This window comes from Zingiber officinale, chromosome 6A (assembly GCF_018446385.1).
Source record: "Zingiber officinale cultivar Zhangliang chromosome 6A, Zo_v1.1, whole genome shotgun sequence".
Lineage (NCBI taxonomy): Eukaryota > Viridiplantae > Streptophyta > Magnoliopsida > Zingiberales > Zingiberaceae > Zingiber > Zingiber officinale.
The window spans coordinates 36122469-36138410 of record NC_055997.1 but is presented as its reverse complement, the minus strand read 5'-3'; the positions used below and the strand labels follow the sequence as shown (position 1 = coordinate 36138410).

The 15942-nt window shown below is 35.0% G+C and overlaps 1 protein-coding gene and 1 non-coding gene across 2 annotated transcripts; one reads left to right on the top strand and one right to left on the bottom strand.

Moving 5' to 3' along the window:
- Positions 1–5552: 5552 nt before the first annotated feature.
- On the bottom strand, positions 5553–15000 carry LOC121996280 (probable arabinosyltransferase ARAD1). Its single transcript, XM_042550194.1, has 2 exons — positions 13524–15000; positions 5553–6317 (listed from the first exon to the last, which is right to left on the bottom strand). The coding sequence occupies exons 1-2, from the start codon at positions 14412–14414 to the stop codon at positions 5739–5741; spliced, it is 1470 nt and encodes a 489-aa protein (XP_042406128.1). The 5' UTR covers positions 14415–15000; the 3' UTR covers positions 5553–5738.
- A 298-nt stretch (positions 15001–15298) lies between these two features.
- TRNAM-CAU lies at positions 15299–15370 on the top strand. Its single transcript has one exon. It is a non-coding gene; the product is annotated as a tRNA-Met (tRNA).
- The last annotated feature ends 572 nt before the right edge of the window (positions 15371–15942 follow it).

Below are 15942 nucleotides of genomic sequence, written 5' to 3'. Positions count from 1 at the left end.
TATCTCGAATAGTCATCTATAAAAGAGATGAAATATTCGAAACAACCTCTTGCCTGGATAGTCAAAGGTCTACACAAATCAGAATGAACCAATTTCAACATATCTTTGGCTCTAAACCCCTTAGACTTAAAAGCTTCTTGGTTATTTTAACTTTCAAGTAAGACTCACAGGTTGGAAAGTTTTCCACTACCAATGAACCCAAGAGTTTATTGGTTATTATCCTTTGAATCCTACTTAAGTTAATATAACCTAGCTTTAGATGCCAAAAATATGATTGGCTCATTTCCGAAGGTTGCTTTCTCTTAAAGTTAGAAGATGTGTTATTAATTTCCATTTATTGCATCATGAGTGTTATTAAATTGCCAACCAACGTACCAGAACAGATATCTTTCCTATTTTCTCGATAACAACTTTGTTATCAAAATAGATACAATATCTATTCTTTAATAGTTTAGAAACTGAAATCAGGTTCTTTCTAAACTTAGTACGTAAAGATAATTTCTGAAAATCCATATTTTATTCCTATCAGAGGATAAACATCTCCACTACAACAACTAATACTTTTATAGTAGTGCCCATATAGACAGTGATTTCCCCTTCATATAGTTGTCGGGTTTCCTGGAACCCCTGCAATGAATTGCAGACATGATCAGTGACTCCCGTATCGACACAATAGGTACCAATAGATAATTCCACTAAACATGTAACAACTAATAAATAAAATACACCTGAATTGTTCTTAGTTCTAAGAAGACAGTCCACCTAAATGTCCAAGTCTTATTTCCAATCATTATAAATAGGACTACTAAGTCTTTTCTATAGTATAACAACTAGGGGATTGACTAACATTTGAAAACCTAAGAATCACAAAAATATTTGGTCAAGACCAACTGCATAAATCCCCGTGAATTTTGTATGCCACGATAGTGTGGACGTATACAAAATCAAAGAGGAGATTTTATCCATTAATTTTATTATCTCATCAACCTTACTTTATGACGAATAAAATTAATAGTTGGTCTGTCTTTGATCAAATATTTGGTCAAAACTTAAAATAACATTGATTCCTTAAACAATATTATTTAAATTCACCAACACCTCAAATACCGAGAATTTTTCATGCCACGATAGTGTGGACGTATACAAAATTGAACATTTGTAAGAGGAGGGTTATACCCATTAATGACCTTGTCAACCTATCTTTATGACAAATAAAATTACCTCAAACACCGTGAATATTGTATGCCACGATAGTGTGGACGTATACAAATTCAAACATTTGTAAGATGGATTTTACCCATTAATTTTATTATCTTGTCAACCTGACAAATAAAATTTCCTCAAATACCGTGAATTTTGTATGCTACGATAGTGTGGACGTACAAAATCTCAACATTTGTATGAGGAGGGTTATAATTTTATTATCTTGTCAACCTATCTTTATGATAAATTAATAGTTGGTTTTCCTTCGGTCACACAAATAATAACAGTGTCTCCGATGGGGAGGATACTATTAAATGAGCCTAAGTGTATACCATTACTTGATACTTAGTCCATTAAATAAGATTATGCCCCTTCCGATGGGGAAGATCACACGCTCTTAATTAATTTCCTATAACCATCTAAAGTGGAAGTTTGATCTAGTGATCCATAAACAAACTCATCCGATATGGAGGAAGGCACTCAGAGCCAACGCGCAAACTTGTTGCATCACTTACAAACCAGTAATGGAGACCATGGGATTCATATACTAATCCCTCTCCCACTTAGTTATTTATGGCGAGGAATTTTAACCTATGCTAGCATACATCACATGCACACACACATCACAGTAAATAAAAGCAATAAATATGGAAATTAATTTTCCAACTATTATGGCATTTTCATCACTGTCCGCCGTGTGCTCCAACCCTAGTTGCTGCCATCTTTAGCCACCGCCATCGAGTCGAGTTGTCGCATCTATCTTGCTTCTTATTCCACTGCGCCTCTGGTCCTCCGATAGCACCACGCCTCGCAAGGATACAATCCGCGATAAAAATAGAATTTGACATATATCGATCCTATATTCCATAAAGGAATGTACATGTAATCTAGATCGAAACAAAAAATGTAAAATTCTAATAACTAATACAGCTCCTGCTGTATTTAATTTTACAATCATGCACACACAATAAAATACTCTTGACATGTCCAAGGGTCCAATCACACACAATATCTATATGTCATAATAGTTGGAGCCTGTAACCACAAAGTTAGCACATCTTACTATTATCCTGCCTAAATTATGTATGACATATGCATAATCTATTTAAAAACCAAACACACAGAGGCAAACCCTAGCTCTGATACCAATTGCTGATTAGTCCTAGGAAAACGTACCGGTTCCACTGTACAAAAAATTTTTGTACAAGTGTTGAAACTTTCCTTAAATAACCTATTGTATTCTTTAGAAGTTAAATTAGGAATCGCAGACGGAACTTAACATCATTGATTCCAAATTTAATTTATCTGTTCTTAATGGTTTAGATTTGAATCACAAGCGAAACTTAACACTATTGATTCAAATCCGCCTATGTTATTAATTTCATTAAATATTAATTTCCAAAATTGGCTTACAGGACTGCATGGCGAGTTACATGGCCTTCTTGGATATGGGAGCAACCACCACCGTCTCCATAAGTCAAATCCACAGATCTAGGGTATACAAGTCTCTATGGTATAACAACCTAGGTCCTGAACATATCCACCTCCATAAAATATGTACCAACAATATACATGGATCAAAGCAAAAGGGTCTAGGTACACAGATCAAATATGATATAAAAATATAGGTACACATGCCAGATAATAAAAATCCAGAATCTAATCCTAAACTCAGTAAAGCATGGTATGTCACTTACTCTAGGAATTAAGGAACTCATGGCAATAATCACGAGGTATAAACCTGGATGCATAACAAGCGACAAAACATAACATGCTATGGGTATCAAACCGTGACATACCAAAGGCAAACATGATCATTGCTTGTAGCTATAAAATACTATGCATATCCAATTGACAATATCATAAAAGATAAGTCAAGAGGTACTCGCCTTTATACATAGTATGTATCACAATAAATCTCGTATCCAGACGTTTGTCTCCAAACAACGTCCTGCAAACACATAACGCAGGGTACAACTAGGTCAAATATGAACTAGTGAGCTAAATATATCATAAACCAAATAGCTAACTTAACCTTAATCCGATTAGGAATCCATTCTCGGTAGTCCAATTAAATTTAACTAAATCCATGAACCCTTATCATCCTACAAACTCACCAAATTTGTCGTAGCAAATGGTGGCTCACAACTGAAAGGGTTTCACCATCAAAAGATGATCTACTGGTGTCCACTCTTTTCCTGCTAACATAATAATTCCCAAATCAACTAATCCAAATTCGAAATATTTACATCCTCAAATTTGGATTTTAAGCTACAGCAAGAAACAAATGACTCCTTACCCTCAATCCGGAACCTCTCCTGTTGGTCCATTGCCAACTAGAGCTGCTGCCGAAAATTGCTTGCCGGAACTATTATGACCACAGATCTGTTGCCGACACTGCAAAGAACCACTACTCTCTATGTGTCAACATCCCAGTCAAAAACCTAATACCAAATATGTCTTACCTGCAATGGAGCCAAGTTCTTCCTCTCTGCCGGAGACTTGATAGAAGGAGGAGCCTAGGGCACGAGAGGATAAAAACTAAGGCTTAGATTCCCTGCACTTGGTCGCAGATCAGCCCGTGTAGATTGGCGGGCGACACTGCTGCTCGGCGCAAGACGGCGGCGTCGGGATCGCTCCGCGAGGGCGGCTGTCGGCAGAGGAGAGTGGCGTTGGGTTCCTGGTGTCCATGAAGAGAGGGAAGTAGACGATCAGAGTTGGCGCCGGCTGTGAAGTCGGCGTCGGCAGAAGAGAGGAAGAGGGAAAGTGGCAGTGGGGGAGATGGCTAGGGCAAGAGGGAGACGGGGTCAGCAATCGGGCGGCGCCGGCACTCTATAGTCGGTGTCGGTTGTTGGGGTCAGCGGCAGCACAGAGGAGAGGAGGAGAAAGGCGGTTAGGGCAGATCGGCGTCGATTCGGCGGGGAAGAGGAGAAGGATCGGGTGGAGAAACGGCGAGGAAAGAAATAGAAAAAGGAAATAAAATAAAATAAAATAAAAATTTTCCTCGTTACATGGGGTAGCCTAAACAGGCTTTCCCGGAGCCCAGTTTTTTATCCCCATAAACTCGTCCATACGAGCTTCGAAAAGTTCCTGAAAAATTTCCGAAAATTCTAAAAAAATTCCCTTATTATTATCTGACCCTTTTTTTCCGATATTTTACACTAGAAGTCAAGTCAAAATTATAAGGGGAGCTATCCCTAAAGTTGACTTTGAGAAGACTTGTGTGACTAAGGCTTTTAAGAAGCCTATGAATGTCATTAGGAAGGTTTCTAGGGAAGTTCTCTCTAGTGAGCACCTAGAATACTCAAAGAGCACCGATAGATTTTGGGTTTCTAAGAGTGTGTGCTTTACACACAAAATGAGTTTAGTGTGTCAATTCTTATTGAAAGGGTAATTAACTCAACCATAGTGAAGTTGACACTTTAGGATATTTTTAAGATATTATTACACCTTAAAAATGAGAAGTTGATGTGTACTCTTGAAGAGTAAAAGTGTGCCAATAAAATTATAAAAGTATTGAGATTATAAAATTGGCACAAATAGGTTAGAATACAAAGAAATGTCAAGTTGGGACCTTTGGTATTTTCTAGGGAGATGCTAGGCAATGTAAGTCCTAAATCTTGACTTCTTGAACAAAGATAATATAGTAAATATTAAACTAAATTATACACCAAAACCTCCAAATCTAAGGTTGAACCAAACACAATTATAACTTGAATCAAATACACCTTATATATTATCATGTCATTTTAGTGTTACATTTTATCTCCCTATTTAATGGGATAACATGATATTTTGTAATATACCGATTTATATCATTAAAAAACAAACCCATTAAGTGATCTAATCAATTTTATTGTGAGTTTATATTATTGGATGTGAGTTTACATGTATATAACCCGTTAATCCGTGCAATTATTATTGATACCCGGATCTAAATTTCATGGCCGCGCAGAGACAATGACAATTCCACTACTGGTCATTTTTATTTTGATCATCATCGTTTCAATTTTTTTGTTGCTGCCGTAATTTTCAATGTTACTAGATGCTGTACGTGTTCTTCGTTGAGTTCATGAGATTTTAAAACTCTGATTAAGAAAACAATCCATCACTCATAAGATGAACAAATCAACCATAGCCATGTTGATTGGAGTACTATAGCATCAAGTAGTAATCCATAATCGATGAACAAAGTAATATCTAATGAGGACTATAAATATCATCACTCTTTTATAGAACTTATAAATTATTGACTAAATATTTTATAATGTAATTTAATTTATCATATTTTAAAATAGAAATACTTACCTGCAATTGGTAGTTTGTGCGGGCATTCCACTATCTGAGTTATCTGCTATGATTTGTCATTCAATGTGGCAATGCTTCCAATGTCACAATAGCAAAGCAGTATCAGCAGTGTATTAAAACAAAACTTAATTCTCCCAAAATGTAGAATACACTATCTCCTCCTCACCTCGATACCACTTCGCAAAGAAAAGTAAACAAATAAGTTCCTCCAAAAATCATCACTAGGACTATTGATGTATTCGGTGACGACGGGCTCTAGATGACACTCTTGTAGAACTTCTTAAACTTCTAATCCGATCTTCTATTTTGAACCCAGCGAACCGCCTTGCTCTGTGGAGCTTGAGCCGAATTGCTGGCACTTTTCTGGCCACTGCTTGCCATATCATTTGAACCGCGTCATCTTTCTTTGATGGGTACTGGAACTCGAAGTAGCCTTGGACCTCCTTCAACCTTTGCCACATTTTGGTCCAGGCCTCTCGGCTTATACCTCTGATCAACTTGATCAGAAATCTTTTCTTGATAGCATCAGAAGTGCGCACAAATATGCAGAAACTGGAATAGTCGAGGACATCTTCATATGGAAGCTCAATCTCGTCACTGATGATAACAGGGATGCAGTGGCTAGCTATGGCATCAAAGAGTCTGTTGGAAGATGGAGTATCTCCGGCGATGTTCAGACAGAATTTTGATCCATGCATTCCTCGACTGGCTCCACTGATCCCGTTCTTACTTATGCTTCCAAATGAAAAATGCACATCTTTCTCATGTCTTAGAAGATAGAACAGCTCTTGTCGCACTGATCCACCCTAAAACCAATCCACAAAAAGAAATTATCAGCTACTTCATGAACTATCAAGTTGAATGTATTGCTTTACAATGACATGGTTCATTTGGTTCTATTTACCAACTCAAGTATATTTCATTCAGGAAAATATTGTGTTCAAAATGTAAAACAAAAAATGTAGAGAACAGTTTTATCCTAGTCTTCATCGAATGTAAGTATTTGTGTGGATTGAAGTGTTACCCGGCAAGGGTGTGGATGCAAGTGTTTGATGAGGCTAATTATAAATTTTTTTACAAATGAAGCATGATCTTTAGACAAATCCATTGGTAAACAAGGTTCAGTTTACTTGATATACTCTTGGTAGAATACAAGTATCTTTCCGGTGCAGCACTTGGTAACCAAATCTGATTTCAACTGAGGTGATAACAGTTTCACAAGTCAAATGTAATGCAGGAAAACTTAAAGTACTTCAAAGAAAAACCTAACTGCAAGAAGTTGGGACATCAGGACTAAAGGAACTAACAGAAAAGAGAGTGAAACTTACAGCACATCCGAAGCCCTCCCTTGAACTATAATCCATATTATGTGCCATAACTATCTTTTATATTAACTTATGTTCCTATCACAAAGCTAAAATAAGTGAGGGAAGGCTGGTAGTTTAACTCACAAATACGATAATAGTTTCCATTAAAGCCAGAGATGCTTCTCTAGTCATAGTCATGTCTTTGTGCATCTACCAAAAACAAACAAAATAGTACTAGATGTCATTAAGCATATAGAACACACTTATAATGCCAATCTGCAAAAGAGAAGCAGCTAATGCTCTTTCACAAATAACTTCTGTGGTGTGCTTACTCAGTAGACGAATAGGACAGGAGAGGAAAGTAAAAAAGGAACAAAAACAAACACCTGAATGAAATGTTTTCATGTGTTTTCTATGTTTATTTCCTTCTCTGTCCCCTTCTCCTTTTCCCTTCTATCCATCAAGCCAAGTAAACAAGAAATAAGAGTTCTAATAGTCAGCCCACTCTCTATGGTATCCATCAAGACTAAACTATTATCCAACCACTATTGTACTAATTGTTCTGTTTGGAATTTAACTGTTTACTATTCATTCTCTTTAGAATTTCATCACTAACGTAACTCATGTTTTAATTCTCTATCGATTTTCAAGTATATAGACAAAGCTGTTCATAAATAGATTTGTTATTTCACTTGTCCCTAATGATTTTAGCTAAGGAAGGTCAAAACTTCCAGGGTTATGACAAGTTCAGCATCTCCCGACTCAAAGAACACACCATGGGTGCAAACAAATTGAATTGACTCGCGAGTTTTTCGAGCTGACTCAAAAATTATTTAATTCGTAATCAAAATTATTGAATTCAAGCCAAACTCGAACATGTTCGATAATTTTTCGTGACAAATTCAAATCTATAATATTTTATTCGACTTTTTGCGAGCTTTTATTTAATTTTATTATATATTTATTATTTTCTAATCCAATAAATATATTTTAAATATCACCGATTAACCCTATTAATAGGTTTCCACATTGGTGGAATTTGTTCGGTGTTATAACACTCAATTGGTGTTAAAACCAATATGAGTGGGTGTTATAACACCCACAAAACACCATCGCTGAACGCATTCAAAAAAAAATTTTATAAAAAAAATCTCAATTTGGTGCGTGCATGCACGCGCTAGAGAGAGAAACTCATCGTGTGCTTTGCACGCTCGATGGGAGGGTGTGAGGGTGGGCATAGGGCTGGCCCACCCCACATGGGTTCAAAGCACGAGATGGAAAGGCCACATGGGTGCATTCCCATGTTTTTTTATAAAAAAATTATAAATTATAAATTTTAAAATTAAAAACCAACCGAACAAAATTGAATTGATGGTTTTTTCTTATTTTACGTAATAAATATATTTTAAAATAATATTATTATTTATTTTAAATAATAATCATTTAAATTGTATAAATAAAATTAAAATTGTATTTATTTAATATAAAATAAGAATAAAGATGAATGAGTGGACAATGGAACCGCAAATAATAAGTGTTAATGTTAAAATGAATGTGAAAAAATGAAGTTGTTAATATACTATGTTGCGGACCCATACTTTTTGACGAGGTGGTGGGTGTTATAACACTCACCAATGTGGATGCCCTAATAGGTTATATTTTAAGATATAATCCATTAATCCTTTTACTAACCCTAATCTTTTCACAAACCCTAACAGAGTGCTTCAGATGATGGCTGAAATCCTACCGAGGCCATCAACTGAGCAGAAGGAAGGTTGAAGGCAACAACAAAAAACTTAGGGTAGAGTCACATCGGGATCATGCGATTGTGTTTCTGGTGGTCAAGATCTGGAGAGCGGAGACATGCAAGCTTCTGTCCGCCTACACGTCCTTTTGCTTGGAAGCTTCTATTTCACATTGTGGTTTGACGTGTCACGGATGTCTCCTTTTGCTCCTTAATTCTTGTTTGTTGTTGAATTGGTTGATTATCAAAGGGAAAATCTAAGATTGACATATATAATTGTAAGTCTCTCCTTTCTCTCCTCAAGCTCTTTTTTTTTTTAAGTACAGAATTAATTCAACATCATTCTTAGTTTCTTTTTTTTTAGAAGAAATTATTTTCTTTTTTGCTTTAATATTTCTATTCATTTTATTTTTTTGAAGAAATAGAAGTTGTTAAATATTGATTTTGAGTGGAATGGTTGTTGAATTTGATAACTTTTGTGGAGTTTAGCAATAATAAAATAAGATAAAATTTATTTAAATATAAATAATGATACAATAGGGGATAAAGTCCAATGGCATAGAAGGATCTATATAGTCGACCCCACCTAGTGGGATAAAGTTTGATAGTGGTTGTTGTTGTGGAGTTTACAATTTTGCACATTTAAGTACAATAATGTTTCCATGAAATTTATTTGAGTGATTTATTCCTTGTTTTGTCCTTGAAGATATGTTGATTCCAAAGGATACCATGAAATATATTTAAATAATTTATTGTATTACTAATATTTTTTAGCTATAATTTCTCTTTCGATTTTCAAAGAATATGGTTGATTATGCTCCAATAGCAAATTTAGTTATTCAAGCTTCGTTAGATTCAAATGAGATCCCAAAACAAATAATAGATAAAGGGAATAGTATGAATAACAATTGGACGGGTGATGATAATTCATTTCATAAGTTAAAGAAACAAAAAGATCTCAAGTATGGTCAGAAATTGGTGTTGACGATCTAAAAGGTGACAAGTATAAGTGCAAACATTATCATCCATTCCTCACAAAAAATGAAGTCAGGTGCTACAACACTTAAAACGATACTTGGATCATTGTACTAAACACTTGGAATCTAAAAAGAAACTTGAAGATAAACTCAAACGACAACAACATCAAGAGTGTTGATACAATTATATCACCTTTGTTACTTGTTGAAAAATTTTGTATGGAACACATGAAAGAAGCAGTTGCCTCATGGATCTTAATGCATGAGCATTCATTTACATTATTAGAAGAAGCAGGTTTTAATATGATTGGTAAATGTGGAATGCCTGAGTCGACTCATATATCACGAACAACAATAAAAAAAGAGATATTTTGCAATATATGAAACTGAGCAGAAAAAATTACATGGTTTGCAAAAAAATATAACAAAGCTTAGCCTCACAACAAATTTATGAAAGTCAAAGAATCAAAAAATAGAGTACATGGTTATCACTGGTCACTGAAATGAGTCTTCTTGGAAATTGAATAAACATATTCTCAACATTTTTTTATATTCATCCTCCTCATGGTGGTCCTTAAATTTCATATACCTTCTAAAGTGTGCAAGGGCATGGGAAATTGAAAATAAGGTGTATATTATTTACGTTGATAATGTGAGTACTAATGATGCTGCAATTAAATATATGAAGGAATATATCGTGAAAATAAATAAAAATCTAGTTTGTGGGGGAAAATAATTTCATGTTCAGTGTTGTGCACATATTTTAAATCTTATAGCTCAAGATGGTTTCAATGAAATTAAGAATAGTATTCATGTAATTCATGAGAGCGTGGATTTCATTAGAAGAACGTATGCTAGACTCATTCGATTTTCTGAAATTGTGAAGCAATTGAAGTTACAAGAAGATTGGTTGATGCTTATAAGACAAGATGGAATTCAACTTATGAGATGTTGAGAACAACAATTGCTTTCAAAGAAGTTTATCCAAGATTTAAAGATCGGGAACCTAACTACATTCATTGTCCAACAAAAGATGATTGGGAGAAATTGCATAAAGTATTTTTAGTCTTGAAAGTATTTTATAAAACAACCAAAATAAAATCTAAAAGTGAGTATTGTAGAGCCAACCTTTTTCCAAATGCAGTTTATCGAGTAAATCTAATCTTGGATGAGAAATCTTGTGATGAAGAAAGTTTGTTAGAAAAATGGTGCAAAAAATGAAGGGAAAGTTTGATAAATATTAGGGTGAGTGCAATTTATTAATGGTTGTTGGTTTAGTTTTGGATCCTTAATGCAAAATGCGTGTAATTGAATTCACTTTTCCTAAACTTTATAACTCATTTGAATCAGAGAGTAATATTAAAGAGGGCCAATAGCTTTTGTATGTAATTTATAAAGAATATTCAGATGCTGTTGAAAAGCTTCAAGGAACAAGAACCAACTCTGAAACTCAAGATAGCAACAACTCAACTTAAAGTAATAGAGAACATACTACCTTTTCTTTTGGATGGTCTGGATCTCTTCATATTTAAAAGAAATTGAAATGGTACAACTTGAAAAATCTAAGGTAGATGTGTATCTAGAGAAAGGGTGTCATATGCATATTCCAAATGATGCATTTGATGCTCTTGATTGGTGGAAGCTCAATGCATACAAATTTCTGATCTTGCCAACTATGGCTAGAGATATATTAGCAATACCCATTACCATAGTAGCTTCAGAGGCAACCGTTAGCGTTGGAAGTCATGTTATTGACAAATATCATTTTTCTTTAGCTCCTACAACAGTAGAAATGTTGATGTGCGGTGGACATTGGTGCTGAAAATGGCATGGAGTGACTACAAAGACTAAGGTATGACGCTAAAGCGTTTTTCTTATGTTTTTTGCTTCCAATCAGAAAGTAGTATTTGAAAAATAAATGATACAATTTATCCTTATTATTGTAGGTTGAAAACAACATTTGACAATTGATTTGCCTATAGATTAAATTGATCATTGGAAGTTGAAACTTGAAAATCAATTGTGCCATTGAGGTATAAATTTAATTTAATTTTTAGCATTTTATATTTGAATTCACTAACATGTGTAATCACTCATACATTTTATCTTTTGATTTTCACACAGATTGACGAGGTGGAAGTATAGAACTTTTTTTATTTTCTGGAATTCAATGGCAGCTATAATTGGGATGTAGCAAGAGATAAAGCTTCTAGCAATTAGTTTTTGCCCATCAATCTCATTTTAGTTCAATTTTGTACGAGTTGCATATTTCACAAACCAGTAAACTTTTAGTTTGTCTACTTTGATTTATTTTGGTATCACTCTGTTATAACCAGTAAACTTCTTATAACTTTTACTTTGTCTACTTTTAGTCTGTCTAGGTTTTATTTTGTCTCCAAATTATTATGAAATTTTTATTCAGTTTTCAAATTATTAGTGAATTTTTTATTCTACTTTGATGATGTTTCGGATCATTGTTTATTTTTATTTTGTTGTACACAATTTTAATGTGAATGTATTCAAATTAAGGTTCAAATAATTCAAATCCAGCTTGAATTTGAGTCATTTCGAGGCAAAATTCGATTGTGCTTGAATCAAAGTTCGAACAATTCGAATTGAATTTGAGCTCGAATTTCATTTCGAATCGAGCTTGAGTCAAAATTATCTGTATCATCGAACTTCAAATCAAATTCGAATACCATATATATTTTTCATGCTCAAATTTGAATATCAATATTTTCATACTATTTGGTTTGATTTGGTTCATTTGCACCCCTAGAACACATGCACACACATGTACGAATTTGCAGTTTATATTGGTTTTGACCACAAACATAATGAATATTCAATAATATTTCAGTAGTAAATGTATTTCTCTTATAACTTGAGAAGAACTCAACCTTCCCAACGCAATGTAAAAGAAGTACCTATTCACATCTTTCTAGATTAAAATATTTCATAATGGGTAACTAAAGAAGAGCCACTAAAGTGTCATGAACTAATATTGCTTATGATCCTCCTTTCATATATCAAGACATGCATGCACAAAATGAATGAGTAAAAATGTCATAGAACACAATGAATGACACCCTCAAGTATAGTAATTAAGTCAAACTTAAGTAGGGAAAAAGACTATTGATCAAGGAATGCTTCTATAAGTAGCATTTCAGAAATCAATCATTTTGGGGGAAAAAATGAATTGATGTTAGTAAGAATGTCTTTCACTCATAATTCCTTACATATAATTAATCCCAGATGGGGTGAAGATTGACAGAGTTTACCACTATCACATCAATATGATGTTTGATCTACTAAGGAACAAGATGACCTTCACTTAAAATGTTCAAGAAAAACATCAAGATAATGTCAAAATTTCAACACATGAAGGTCAATGTTCAATCATGAGCAGAAAAGCAGCTGAATTTTCCAGTTATCTAGAGTTGGAAAATTTGCACATAAGAATTTCATGATATTAAGAAGTCAGTAAGTCACTGCTTAGTGTAATCATTCTTTTTGTCTGACTTCCTGATTTATAAATGTGGTAGTTGCAAATTGTGCATATGTGAACCAATAAGAACATAAAGAATTTATACATCTCTCAAAAAGCATCCTAAAGTCAATATGAGCTAAATTTAAGGGAAAGTTGAATTGACTTTGATGTGGTTTGTGATGAAGTTTTCCCAATTATTTAACAGAGCTATCTGCCTACCTAGACTAAATTGCAAACACTTCTCTGACTTTCAAACTAAAATGGTTTAGTACATGCATTTAACCACTTTCACGTTGATTCATTAAGTAAATAAAGTGTCAAGAAGATGCTTGCAATTGGTTAACCAATTGATGTATCAAAAATATGTTACTAAGTGATGAATGAACATATATAAAAGGAAACTTAATAGAGGTTCAAGGAATATGTATGATATGCTATAAAACAAATGACAATCATCAAGTAGCATCAATACAAATAATAATAGTAAAACTTACATCTTTCCTGTAGATAGCTCCTTGAAAGTACAACAAAGTAGGACGATCATCGAAACCAGATGAGTCATTGACGAATGTCCTGATCATATGCTTGTAGGGAGCAATTATGTCTTTCTCCACATTAGCAACATGGGGAACATATCGTCCAAAATCTGCAAGAATGAATGTGCAACGCCACAACTTCGTTCTAGCACCTAGCATGCTATTGGGATGGTGTGCCATTACAATGTGATCAAGCCCCCCTGACCTTTTCCACTCCTGTTGAGCTGTTAAATACTCCACCAATTTCTTCTGCAGTGCTTTGTTTCTACTAATTTTTTCCGGTGGTTTAACATTAGAATGGCGGTTGTAGCTCAAAGAAGAAAAGAAAGGCACAAACACAACATCAGCTTCACGAGAATCATCAACCCTTACAGCTGTGCAAGGGCCACTCCGGTCAGAGAATCTTGAGGATAGAAGATCCAATGTCAGCCAGTACTCAATGCTGTGTTGAAGATTCAAGCCACCAGGATGATCTGGAATTTCGGTCTGGATATCCGGCCACACACTCTTTCCATCTCCTTTCCAATCTAAAAGACCAAAGTGAAACTCAGGAGGCATATCATACATGAAAACCTTCAACATTGCCTTGCTCAGATCACACTGCTTGAGATCTTCATCTGCCGGTCCACTTTGAACGCGGAAAGTCGATTCCATAGACAACGAGGGCTCTTCTTCATGGTCTTTCAAAGGGAGTCTTCGGTTCTCAATCATGGAAAAGAACTTCTCTTTTGGATCATTGTAATCCAAGAAAAACAGATAGGGGAGAGCCAGGACTATTGCAAAACCAAGACAGAACAATAAAGGAAGCCGGCATCCAGGCCAACATGGCTGTGTATTCTTGTTAGCCATACTACACCAATGCTTCAATAAACGTCAATGGAAATTGCCTAATTTTGCAACAAACTTTATCATCCTAAGAACAAAGTGCAGGGGTCATAGCTAAGAACCAGGTAGCCCGAGATGAAGAATTCGTTTGACAAACAAGAACTACCACAGCATAATCCCCAAGTGTCGACACTTCCAATCCATACACATCAAAGAGAAAGCGGCCAATAGAGAGGGGAAAAAATTGCCGGAACCAATCACATGCCAAACCAAACGCCATCACCGTAACTTTCGAACCAAAACCAACACCCTCTCAGCCAAAAGGCGCCATTTTGGTGTTCCAACCGAAACAAAAGAAACCTAGAAAGAGCGAAACAACTCCCGATCTAAAAGAAAAAAAAACTCTCGCACCAACCATGAAATGGGCGACTGGAGAAGACGGAGGAAGGGACAAGATGAAGATTTGAACCTTGCGTCGCAGGGGAGGGTGAGGAAGTCGAATTACTCGCGCTTTATCGCTGGATTCGCGGGAGTGTCGGAGGGTTCTCTCTGTGGAGTGGAGCTGAGTCTTCGGGCTTCCGCTCACTTCTCAATGACCATGAGATTTGAATGGAATGGAAGAGAGAAGAGCATCATTAGACTTCTTAAACATTATTGTTCCTTTATGGAGTAATTTTGAAGGATTTTTTTTAATAATAATAATAATTTATCATGTATTTATTTTTAAAAATACTCCTTCACTTTAATTCAATTTATTATAGTCTAATAATTTCGGTTAGTACCAAAAAAAATTGAAATGTAAATAATAAATTATAAGTAAATTATTATTATTTTAATATTAATTAAGTTAATATTTTATTATTAATATCTACTTAGCAAATCCTATTGTATTTAATAATTTAATATCAATCAGAGTGGCGCAGCGGAAGCGTGGTGGGCCCATAACCCACAGGTCCCAAGATCGAAACTTGGCTCTGATAATTTTATTTAAAAAATAATTTAAACTTTTTAAAAATTAAAATAGTAGATAATTTGAACTTTTTTTCCCTTCTTCTCTGCACTAATTTCTTCTCCTCCTCAATGTCTGAGCAGCTGCATTGAAGCTACTTCTTCCCCTTCCTCCTCTGTTTCAATGGACCCCATCACTTAAATAGATGGGGTCCATCATAGTCCATCAATCATAAGTAGTGGACCATACTCTGGTCCGTAAATTGTGGACCAGAGGATCCCGCCTGCTTCTCCCCCTTCCCCTTCTTCCTCCTCCCAATCAAAGTTGTTGTCATTGAAGCTGCTTCTCACCCTTCTTCCTCCTCCCAACCAAAGCTGCTCCCCATTGAAGCTGCTTAAAGCTCTTCTCTTCCTCCTCCCTACCGAAACTTCCTCCTCCCAACTGAAGCTGTTGCCATCGAAAGAAACTGTAATCTGTAATTAAATATTTTATCCAAATGGTTTTTTTGAAATTATGATTTTTCCTAAGTGAATGACTTCTGATTTTGAAATTGTACTTAATTTGTCATTAGTTGTTATGTGATGTAGATAAACATGACACGAC

Coding starts and splice junctions, on each gene's coding strand:
- LOC121996280 (XM_042550194.1), bottom strand. CDS start 14,414: ATGGCTAACAAGAATACACAGCCATGTTGGCCTGGATGCCGGCTTCCT. Junction 6,318..13,523: donor GAGCTATCTACAGGAAAGAT/GTAAGTTTTACT, acceptor GATTGGTTTTAG/GGTGGATCAGTGCGACAAGA.